Source organism: Petaurus breviceps, unplaced genomic scaffold (genome assembly GCF_028583685.1).
Source record: "Petaurus breviceps papuanus isolate PSGF00001 unplaced genomic scaffold, PetGlider_PUasm1.0 90434, whole genome shotgun sequence".
In the NCBI taxonomy this organism is placed as follows: Eukaryota; Metazoa; Chordata; class Mammalia; order Diprotodontia; family Petauridae; genus Petaurus; species Petaurus breviceps.
This window is the reverse complement of record NW_027187251.1, coordinates 120,500-133,010: the sequence shown is the minus strand read 5'-3', so window position 1 is coordinate 133,010 and position 12,511 is coordinate 120,500. Positions and strand designations below refer to the sequence as shown.

Here is a 12,511-nt window from a genome sequence, read left to right as displayed (position 1 = left end):
AATTTGTACACAATTACAGACACAACATATGTGTGATGACCAACTTTGATAGACTGGACTCTTCTCAGAAATGCAGTGAAATAAGTCAATCCCAAAAGACTCATGATGGAGAGAAATGTGTGCATCCAGAGAAAGAACTAGAAAGAACTGAGTTTTTATATTCAGATGAAAGCAAAATACCTGATCTTTTTTCCTTTTCTTGTTTGGTTTTATATCCTCTTTACCATTTTTCATTCCATCTGATACAATCTGTCTTTATAACCTGACTAATGGAAAGTATTTACAGATCCTATACTTGACTATATGCCACCATGGGGGGGAGGGGAGGGAGGGGGACAAAATGTGACACTCAAGGAGTTGTGGAATTGAATCCTGTAAACTAAAAAGAAACCAACAAATTAATTAAAAATTAAAAAATTAAAAAAAATTAAAAAAAGAAAAGAAACACATTAATAAAGACAAAAAATAAATATATGTCATTTCTTCTAAATGTTAAAGACTATGCTACAATTTCTCTTTTTTCTTTTAATTTTTTATCACTCATTTTATAAAAATTTGAATTCCAAATTCTTTCCCTCCATCCAGCCCCTCTCTCAGCCATTGAGAAGGCAAGGAATAGGATACCCATTATACATATGAAGTTATGCAAAAACATTTCTATTAGCTATGTTGCAAAAAAAAAAATCCAAGAAAAATTAAGAACGTGAAAAATATGTTTCATCATCAGTTCTCTCTTTTGAGGTAGACAACATAATCATGAGACTTTTGGAATTGTCTTGTATCATTGTATTGATCAGAATAACTAAGTCTTTTACAGCTGATCATCATCACAATATTGTTGTTATTGTGTACAATGTTCTTGTTTTGCTCACCTCACTTTGAGTTCATATAATTCTTCCCAGGTTTTCTGAAACCATCCCCCTTGTTATTTCTTATAGCACAATAGTATTCTATCACAGGGGCAATTAGGTGGTGCAATTGATAGTGTGCCAAACCTGAAGTCAGGAAGACCTATCTTCCTGAGTTCAAATATGGCCTCAGATGTTTGCTAGATGTGTGACCCTGTTTGCCTTAGTTCTTCATCTGTAAAATTATCTGAAGAAAGAAATGGCAAACCATTCCAGTATCTTTGCAAAGAAAATTCCACAAGGAATCTGGCATGACTGAAATGATTCAACAATAGTATTCTATCACAAATCATATACCACAACTTGTTTAACCATTCCCCAATTGATAGGCATCCTCTCAATTTCCAATTCTTTGCCACCCCAGAAAGACCTATTAGAAATATGTTTAGGGGCGGCTAGGTGGCGCAGTGAATAGAGCACCAGCCCTGGAGTCAGGAGGACCTGAGTTCAAATCCAACCTCAGACACAACACATACACACAAACACAAACTAGCCGTGTGACCTTGGGCAAATCACTTAACCCCAATTGCCCTCCAAGAAAAGGCAAAAAAAAATATGTTTGCATGTATACATCTTTTTCCTTTTTCTTTGATCTCTTTGGGATGCAGACCTAGTAGTGGTATTGCTAGGTCAGAGGGTATGCACAGTTTTGTAGTCCTTTGGACATAGTTCCAAATTATTCTTTAGAATGGTTAGACCAGTTCACAGTTACACCAACTAATGCATTAGTGTATCTGTTTTTCCACATCCCCTTGAACATCCATCATTTTCCTTTTCTGTCAGGTTAACCAGTCTGATAGGTGTGAGGTAGTACCTCAGAGTAATTTTAATTTGCATTTCTCTAATCAATAGTGATTTGGAGCATTTTTTTTATGTGAATTGGATTTCTTCTGAAAATTGCATGTTCATATCCTTCGCTATCAATTGAAGAATGACTTCTATTTTTATAAATTCAACTCAGTTCTCTACACATTTGAGAATGAGGCCTTTATTAGAGAAACTTGTTCCAAATTTTTTCCAGTTTCCTGTTTTCCTTCTAATTTTGACAACATTGGTTTTGATTGTGGAAAACCTTTTAAATTTAATGTAATTAAAATTATCCATTTCTATCTCCTGTGATCCTCTGTATCTTTTATTCGGTCATAAAGTCTTCCCTTATCTATAGATCTGACAGGTGTATTTTTCCTTCTCTAATTTGCTTATGATATCACCCTTTATGTTTAAATTACATACCTGTTTTGATTTTATCTTGATATATAGTGTGATATGTTGGTCTTTGCCTAGTTTCTGCCAGACTACTTCCCAGTTTTCCCAGCAGTTTTTGTCTGCTTATAAATTCTTGCCTCAAAAGGTTGTGTCTTTGGGTCCATCAAAAACTAGATTGCTATAACCCTTTACTACTGTAAATGTGTGCCTAATCTGTTCCATTGATCCACTACTCTGTTTCCTAGCCAGTACCAGATTATTTTGATGATTACCACTTTGTAATATAGTTTGAAATCTAGTATTGCTAGGTCACTTTCCTTAACATTTTTTTCATTGATTCCCCTGATATTCTTGACCTTTTGTTCTTCCAGATGAATTGTTTTTTTTTTCTTGCTCTATAAAATAATTCTTTGTTAGTTTGATTAGTATAGCACTGAGTAAGTAAATTAATTTAGGTAGAATTGCGTTTTTTATTATATTAGCTCAGCCTACTCATGAGCAATTAATATTTCTCCAATTATTTCAGTTTGTCTTTATCTTATTTTTTCCCCTTTGAGATTTTTTTAAAGTTTATTCTCAAGATTATTTTAATACTTTAGCATGTCTCAGATATAGCGTGACAAGTTGTATATATTAGGTTGTTGTGATATGCGATGGCCAAGGACTTTCTAACTGAAGTAGATGCATAGAAAAGAGGAATATGTACTAAGGCTGGAAAGGTAGGAAGAACTTTAAATGCTCTTCAAACTCTGTAAGTTGTGAAGAGCTTTGAGTGCCAGAGAGAAATGATAGGAGCCACTGGAATTTATTAAGGGGGTGACAGGGTCAGGCCTGTGCTTTACAAGATCTGTTTGGCAGCTGTGTGAAGGATGGCCTGGGGAGACAGGAAGACTGCTTAGGTGACTTTTGAAATAAACACAGAGTTGCTAAGTACTTTAAATAGGGTAGTAGCTCTTTGAGTAGAGAGGAAGCAACAAATGTGAGGTATGTTGTAGAAGTATTGGATATGTGTGGTGACTTGAAGATGGCTCAGTTCATTTACCAGAGTTAATGGAAGGATGTGGTATTCTCAATGGAAAAAAAGAATATATGAAGGAGATTGGATTTGAGGGGAATGATAATGGAGTCTCTTTTGAAACTGTTGGGGTTAAGGTGCCTATGGGATATCCATTGGAAATGGAGTAGTTGGTATAATGGTGGAACTCAGAAGAAGGGCTGGACATTAGTATATAGATCCGGGTTTTGTCTGTATAGAGATGATAACTAAACCTATAGGAGCTAATGAGGTCACTAAGAGATTTTAGAGAAGAGGAAGAGAAAAGGAGTCAGTACAGAGCCATGGGGATACTCAAAGTTAGGGGACATGGTATTCCCAATCCAGTAAAGCAGACTGAGAAGGGGAGAAAGAAGAGAGATACAATTCATAAAAACCCAGAGAGGAGAAGGTAGTGATCACTACTGTCAAAAAGGCAATAGGGAAGAACCAGTAGATAGGGAGAGATTGAAGAGTAGAAACAGAGAGGGGATCCAGTCTGCCAGAGAAAGGAAGAGGGGTTTGAGAATAAATGTAAAGAGGACTTGGTCTTGATGAGAAGGGCCAACTCTTTATTAGAGATGAGTACAGGAGAGTAGGAGATGATGTTGATTTTTTTTTCCTGCTTTTTGGAGGGCAATTGGGGTTAAGTGACTTGCCCAAGGTCACATGGCTAGTTTTTGTGTTAAGTGTCTAAGGCCAGATCTGAACCCAGGTCCTCCTGACTCCAGGGCTGGTACTCTTTTCACTGCGCCACCTAGCTGCTCTGATGACGTTGGATTTAAAGATATAGAGAAGGGGAGAAAAGGGATCTCAGGGGGCAGTTGGCTTTTTTACTAATGTATGAGGTGAGGTCCCCAGTCTAGAGGATGGGGTGAAAGGGTTGGTATGGAAGGCATGAAGAGAGTTGAAAAGGTTTGAAATAACTTCTTTGTGGAGTGTGATATGGAATCAGAAAGTTTCCTTGTTGCAGTGAAGGCCCAGTTGAGATTACATATCATATATTTGTAGAGCATTTAGTCAGAATGGTTATATGACTTTGTCTTGTTCTGTTTTACAGCACGTGAGTAGGAGCAGAGTAGGCATATGGTGGGAATAATGCAAGGCTGGGTTTTTGCAAAGCGTGAGAATTGATAGAACAAAGGGGTAAGAGATTCAAGAAGAGAGGACTATGTAATATTGAACTGGTTGATAGTAAGATCAAGATTGATTGGAAAGGGAGGAACCTAGTGAACCCAGAATGCTTAGGTGAATAGTTGGTTTTAGGATCTCTGCTTATATTTACATTTACTAAAGAATTTTTACTTAGAAATTGTCTTTTTTTTTTTTATGGTGGTTCCCAGGCCATGTGGAGAAGGGTACACTCCCAGTCAACTAGGTTTTCCAGAACTTATTTGGATCCTAACCTATTTGAGATGACTTTGGAGACCAGGGAGATTGAAGTCTAAAGAGCGGAAACAGGAGCTCATCTAATGTATTGTGTAGCACAATGGAAAGCATTCATTCTAGACCATAAGGGACACATGCTTACTGTGTACAAAGCACTATCACATGCATAATAGCCTGGTACTATACTTCATGTTCATTTTGTTTTTGCTTCTTATTTAAGATAATTTTTTTGAACTTGAATTCTTGCTAATTGAGATATGTCTTATGTTTATAATTTAAAAAGAAAATCTTTAGATTTCTTTAAATATATTTTCTATTATTTGTAGGGTTTAAAATTTTGAAGGTGATACCTTGTTATCCAGTTTTCTTTCTCTTTTTCTAAAACAAAGCATTAACACTAATTATTAAAGTGAAATATCAGAATGTGAGTTTTTTGTATTTCCCAAAAGAAGAGTATTTGCCCAGGAGAAGCCTGGTTAAGGTTCATACCTCCCGGGAACACACTCTACATATTCCGCAGCTCCTTGTAAAAAGACCTCCTTTCTACTCCCTCCACTTTAAAACAACTGTCATAAAGATTGTGATAATGTCACAGTAACATACATTTTTAGAGAAGAGGAAGAGAAGAGGAGCTAGCACAAGGAAATGTTAGGAATGTTAGGAAAAATGAGACACGTTCTCTGTTCAAAAACCTTCTAAAGACTACAAAAACAATTTTTAAAATTTGATCTCTATTCCAAATTTTAAGGCAGATTCACCCTTTTATGATTTTTTCTATCCCTTTCCCCCCATTTCTCCTTTTTTCCTCTATCAATAATATTGTATAATGTCTGAATATTTATGCCCAGTTCAGGCTGCATATACAGAGATTTATTATGGATGCTCATCAGTATATTTTGATTGGAACTTATCTTCAATTAATTTTGGATTTTTTGGTACTCACTTTTATTAGAAAGAAGCAAAATTAATGTAAGAAAAAAATCAATAGGCAGAGATTTACTTAAAGGGGAGGAAAACCTTCCAGGGTACCCTGTGGATAGTATATGAAAAAACTACTTTCTTTTAACTTGTACATATTCAGGATCTATCTTCAATTGTTCCTTACCATTTAGCATGATGACCTAGGAACATTGCATTCTCAACATTTAGCAAAGGAGTACTGAATTGTGTTCACCAGACTGTTGTAACCAGAACGAGAAGCTATACTTTTACATTTTGGAATGTTTTTCAACAATAAAATTTGAAGCAAAAATTATTTTCTTGTTAACCTTTTTAGTTAAAACACATAAATCTCTGTGTTTAACTGAAGTTTTGCTATAGCTGTGTTTAATTTCAGTAGAGCATAAACCAGCATTCATGGCAGAGAGGCAGTGAAGTATTATGGATAGAGCTGGCCCTGGAGCCAGGACATGTGCATTCACGTACTTTGTCTAGAACATACTATCTGTGTGCAAGCCATTTTACCCTAAGGTGATGAGTTGCAGAGAAGGTGCATTGGTAGCAGAAGTTTCCTCATCTGGGACTTTTGTGCATGAATGAAATCACAGATCCAGTTCTTTCCCTATTTCTATAAACCGACTTATATTCAAACCAGAAATAGTGATGCCTGCTTTTAAAATTATTTAGGGAGACTTAGAAGCTGTTTTTCAGGGTTGAAGGAAGGATTGGAAAGATACAGGAAAACATTAGGAATGATATCTTTATATCTCTACATATAATAAAATCATTGTAAAAAGTAATTTAGTGAGAAGATCTCATAAGTTAATTTTCAGTGCCAGTTTTCAGTTAGGCAGTTTTCAATGTCCTAAACAGGCAAATTGATGAGTACATAATTTCCAGAAAGATCCCATTTTGTTGTTTTATTCAGAGCAAGAGACTATAAATAGAAAGGGCAGGTACTTAGAAAGTTGCTTTTCACAGTAGTGGGATAGTCATGCCATTGCCTGACACATAGTAGGTTCATAAATGCTTGATGATTAATTTATTGACTAAATAAGGGAGGTGAACCATTGTGTTCAGAGGATTTTTTTTTTTACTAGAAATTAAAATGTTATTAAATTTAGACCTTAGGGGAAAAAATAACACAATGATGAATTGAAAGAAAGATTGAATTTTAAATTTAAGTTGCTTTGTAGTTTTTTTTCGGTAGTTTTTTGTGCAATTCCATTCATAATATTTTATTCCTGCAGTGAAATCTGCAGGCCAATAACTACAGTAGTTAGGTTTTGATGTGAGCAGTGTGGTGAGAATTGTTGGTCATTCGTTGATCTTGTTGGCCACACAAAACCACTTAGGAAGTTAGCATAAATAGCACTGTCCTTTTGGAATTTTAAGGACAAAAAGGTGTTTTGCTACAATCAGCGTTTGAAGCTTTGATTGATTTAAAGTAAAAATAAAGCCACTTTTTCTTGGTGATAATGTTTTTTCACTGACAACTAGTTGTTATGACAGTTTTATACATCAAGATAATGGTAAACTATGATTATTAAAGTGTTACTATCTATGCTCACTGAAGAAAACATAAGGAAGGCCTTAATGTTTGCTTCCGAGTGAAATAGAGATGACATATTTCCAGACTCATTGTAATAAAAAATTGAGACATCTTCTGGGTTAGCATTTGCATTTACCTTTCTTTTCCTACAACCTTTTGAAAAATGTTGCATGACTTTAAAAACAAACACAGAATATTTAATAGAATGTTGTTAACAACACACAATAAATTCTCTTGGGACAAATGTTGTTTTGCCTTTTTAGTACTTTACCTGTACTTTTCCATCTCTTAACAGGAAAAAACACATTGGTACTGAACATGGGAATTTAAAACAGTGATAAGAGAAGCAACTATTAATAGGCCTTTGATTTCTCATGTTGTTGCTGTTGTTTAAGTGGAGTTTTGATTATATCAAAGGATCAGCATTTTAAATGACCCCTATTATCCCTTATCTACCACTAGAATGATTTGGCTATTGTCTTGTTAACTTAAAAAAATGTGGGGGTTGTATTGAGGGGAAGGAAAATAAGGTTGTGGATAGTTAGGGACAGAGAATTGGGTTTGAATAATGCTATCTGGAGTTTAGAATCACTTAGTGGGAAGGGTCTTATAGGGCAGGAGGAATGAGTTCGGGTAGGTTATCAATATTCCTCAGAATTTGATTGGAGTGGGGGTGGTGGGGGGTGTCAGTTGGAGGCCGGGTGGAGTCTTCTCAGGGCATTAAGCAACAGTGTATAAACTGGAAGGTGGAGGTGGTACTCATGTGGGATCAGGCTCAGGCAGGTTACTAGTGGAGGGAACTCAATGGAATGACGTTTCTTACCCAGGCAGGCCATCAGACCAGGCCTAGAGAGCTATGGAAGGAGTGCCATGGAATGACATTTTTCTTCTCCCTAGGCAGGCAGGGCAAGTCATGATGGGTTGGCAAGTTTTAGTGTTTAAGAACTAGCATCAGAACCAAGAATCTTCTAGAGATTTGTTTTATTTGATCTCTTACAATACCAGCAGTTAGTGTAGTTTCTACTCATTTATTTTTTGTAAACGAATTTATCCAAAATTCTCATCATAAATAGTCATAGTAATACTAATAATACCCTATGGAGTAGGTGCTACTGTTATCCCCAGTTTATAGATGAGGGAATGGAGGAAAACAGGTTAAATGGCTTGTTCATGGTCTTCCCATTAGAATGGGGATCTGTTTTGTAGCAGAATCTCTTTGTAGCAGAGATTGTTTCATTCTTCATATTTGTATGTTTAATACAGTGCCTGGCCCATAGTAGATGCTTAATACCTGTTGACTGATTGTTTACCTTACCATAAGAATTATTGCATCAACAGATCTTATTATGTATATATTACTTACTTTGATAATTGAGGCTAACTGACATTTATTTATTTATTTAGCTTTTTGGAGGGCAGTTGGGGTTAAGTGACTTGCCCAAGGTCACATGGCTAGTAAGTGTTAAGTGTCTGAGGCTGGATTTGAACTCAGGTCCTCCTGACTCCAGGGCTGGTGCTCTATTCACTGCACCACCTAGCCATCCCCTGACATTTATTTTTAATACCTTTCACCTTTAAGTTTTCAAAGAACTTTACATATCATTTTTCATATTTGATCGTCACAACAGCTCTGTGAGGTAAGGAGGACAGATATTGTCATCCTTATTTCACAAACAAGGAAACTGAGACTCATGAGAGTGAAGTGATTTGTTCAAGGCCAATGCAGCTAAGTGGCATTTTAAAAAGGGATATATCTATCTCTTGCCTTATCAAGGAAAACCCCTCATGTCATCTTTTGTTGTGAATACCACTCATTCTTATTGTGACTGCCAGAATTAAGTTTTGGAGTCAAGCACAGAGAATTATAAGCCGCAGCAAACAGGGAAACATTAAATTTGCTGCTGTGTCTACTGTTGAACAGAGATGTTTATCCTGAACTTTTATTATGAACCAGTATTGATCATTCTTTCTAAACTCACAATTTTTATTGCTGTTTCAGGGCGATTTGATGAAACAGTGATTGAAGAGAGAAGACAGTGTGCTGAAGATCTCTTACAGTTCTCTGCCAATATCCCAGCTCTTTATTCTAGTAAACATCTTGAAGATTTTTTTAAGGTCTGTTATAAATAGTGCATTTATTAAACACTTTTTATTACTTTCTGTGGTATCCAAAGCATTTTAAAACTTGAAAGCTAACACTTTGTAGTTTTCAGTTTTTCTTTCTTTTTTTTTTTCAAGCTATGTGGCCTTAGGCAAGATACTCACATTCTCAGTGCTTTAGGCAACACTCTAAGATTATAAGTTTCAGAGAATGTACCAACTTGACTTTTTTTTTTTTAAGCAATTGGGGTTAAGCAACTTGCTCAAGGTTACACTGCCAGTTATTTCTGGATGTGGTGCTAAGTATCTGAGCCTGGATTCAATCCCCAGGTCATCCCAACACTGGGGCTGGTTTTTTTACTCACTGAGCCACCTGGCTGCCCCAGCCAACTTGACTTGTTAGAAGGAGCTTTCTTACCAGAAGGTCTCTGTAACGGTGAAGTCCTAAGCCTATTGCTATTTCTTTTGAATTTCATTGCTTATATTTTGAAGATCTTAAAGCTTTCATTTTCTTCTTTTGAGAAAAGCCTGGTTAGATCTGTTGACCATTTATCTATTGGTGAATGACTCTTGTATAGTTAAATTAGTTCTTTATGTATCTTGGATATCCTGTCTTTATCAAAGAAGCAATATGCAAAGTTTTTTTTTTCTAGTACACTTTCCCTTCTAATTTTGTGTGTGCTTTTATTCTTAAGAAATGTCAAAATAGAATGGACATTTTCATGTATGTAGTAGAACAGAAAAAAGATTGTCCATAAAACTGGTAGTCCCTATTATGTGCTATTTGCTTTTCTTTTTAAGTGTATAATAAAATGAAACAGTAATTTTCAAAGCTGTCTTTCCTTTTATGGCCTTTTTGCTATTTTTCTCTTTCTTAAAAATAAAAAAAATCTATCCCAGTGACTGTCTTTAAAAAAAGTTCTATTTCTACTCTTTTGTACTCTGGAGCAACAAATCACAACCCCTTCTCTTCTTCCCCCATCTCTCCCCTCCCCACCTTTCCCCCCAAAAAAGCAAAGTTTTGTCACAAATATACAGAATTGGAATGGTGCCTCTTGGGAGAGACATATCCCTCAGCAGGGGATCCAATGACAATAGGTCTAAGATTGGAGGCCATACTGAAAGCAAAGAAATGTAAGTAAATTTAGGTAGTATTGTAATTTTTATTTATTTCAGTCATTCAGTCAGTAGAGAATAAAAAATGTTCTGTTTAGTGTGAAAGCCGTTTATGACCTAGTCACCTTTTACCTTTCTAGTCTTCTTACACCTTGATATTTAATCGTTGATCTGGTGACACTGGTCTTATCACTGTTCCATGAATAAGAAATTCCATATATTGACTCTGGGCATTTTCTTTGACTGGAAGATTCCTGGAATGATCTCCTTCCTCATTCCCATTTTCCCTCTTCCCTGGGTTCCTTTAAATCCCAGCTAGAATCTTATCTTTTGCCTTTCTCAATCCTTCTTAATTCTAGTCCTTTCTGTCAGTTAATTTTTTCCTGTTTATCCTGTATATAACTTATTTTTACATATCTGTTTGCTTGTCTCACCCTTTAGACTTTGAGCTCCTTGAGGGTAGGGATTGTCCTGCCTCTTTTGTATCCCTAGCATTTAGCACTATCTGCCACATAATAAGTGCTTAATAAATGTTTATTGCCTGACTAAAGGGAAAGAATTCTTCTAAGTTGATGATATTTTAAAAAACGTGAATAATGTACATTTCTTAAACATTTTTATTGATATCTTTTGCTTTTGTCACCACGATTTCCAAATATATTTCGTCCCTCTCTCTTACCCAGTGATCCATCTCCTTCTATGTCAAAGAGTTGAGTGGAAAAAAAATCCTTTTCAGCAAAACTAACATAAAAACTGAGTTTGACTGTATGTTCATTGCCCTACACCCATATTTCCATAACTGTATAAACAAAGGAGGGGGAAGTGCATTTCCTCATCTGTTCTTCAGACCAAGCTTGGCCATCATAATTACACAGCATTCATTTTTTTTTTTCAGTTTCCAAAGTCTGGGCACAGTTTTATGTTTTTAATAGCCTAAGTCGTTCTAATAACTTACAACAAGAACTAAGACTTTTTGGGATAGTCTGTATAATTGCATCTTTTTCAGTATTCATATTCATCATTTCATAAGGTGCTATAATATCTTTTTGTATATATCACTTTGTTTAGCCATGTGGCATATTATAGGCATCTACTTAGTTTCTAGTTACTGCTATAAAAATGGTGCTATAAATATTTTGTTATATATGGGACCCTTCTATCTTTGATTCATTTAGGGTACATGTCTAATAGTAGGATCCCTGGGTCAAAAGATGTGGACATTTTTGTTTATATCTCTATATGTATTTTAGAATTATCCCAAATTGCTTTGTAGAATTGTTGGAACAATTCATATCACCACCAACAATATAATATATTAGTTCTTAACTGATTAGAATTAGCACTCACAGATGATTTGTTATGATAAGTTTTTTTTCAACAAGCTTGATTACATGGATAAATACATATCGTTGTAGGTTTTCCTTTCCCATTTCTACTCATGTGCTTGTTTGTGGTTGTTAAATTATTTCAGTTGTATCTGACCCTTTGTGACCCTATTTGGGATTTTCTTGGGAAAGATACTGGAGTGATTTGCTGTTTCCTTCTCAGCTCAATTTATAGATGAGGAACTAAGGCAAACAGGGTTAAGTGAGTACTTGTCCAGGGTCACACAGCTTGTATGTATTTGAGGCCAGATTTGAATTCAGGAAGATGAATCTTCCTAACTTCAGGCCTGGCATTCTATCCACTGTGCCACCTAGCTGGCTCTCACATGCTTGTTAATCCTAAAGTAATAATTTCCATAAAGTAAGCTATACATTGTTACAAAATACTTGTTATATTTTGAATTTTTTAAGGGCAATTGGGGTTAAGTGACTTGCCCAAGGTCACATGGCTAGTTTTTGTGTTAAGTGTCCAAGGCTGTGTTTGTAATCAGGTCCTCCTGACTCCAGGGCTGGTGCTCTATTCACTGTGCCACCTTAGATGCCCCTCATATTTTGAATTAAAAAAAATTTACTAAATTTTATTGTTTGGTAGGCTTTTAGTATTTTTTCTCTTGTATCATAACTGTGGCAGCCATCATTTATTTGTTACTAATTTTCTATTCTACATTTAACTGAATGACCTGGAACAAGAAATGATCATCTGTTCTTTTCAGGGTGGAGAAGTTCATGATGGTTCTGAATTGATTGGCCCTGCTGAACCTTACACAGATTCCCTCATTGACAGTTTTTCTGACTCTAGTACTGAAGGTTAGTAGATGCCTTTTCAGAAATATTGAGGTTTTAATTTGAGAAATTTGTAATTCATAAGCATAAATCTAGTGTC

The 12,511-nt window shown here is 35.6% G+C and overlaps 1 protein-coding gene across 4 annotated transcripts in view; it reads left to right on the top strand.

Annotated features, from left to right (window-relative positions):
• The window catches only part of RPS6KC1 (ribosomal protein S6 kinase C1), a 164,580-nt gene that overhangs the window by 40,851 nt on the left and 111,218 nt on the right, over positions 1 to 12,511 (top strand). For 3 of the 4 annotated variants that reach the window (XM_069108725.1, XM_069108724.1, XM_069108727.1), the window contains 2 exons: positions 9,027 to 9,142; positions 12,342 to 12,435. In XM_069108725.1, coding sequence (XP_068964826.1) covers positions 9,027 to 9,142; positions 12,342 to 12,435 — 210 coding nt within the window. Of the gene's footprint in view, positions 1 to 9,026; positions 9,143 to 12,341; positions 12,436 to 12,511 lie in introns of those variants that run through there. The other variant, XM_069108726.1, reaches the window with a different exon arrangement.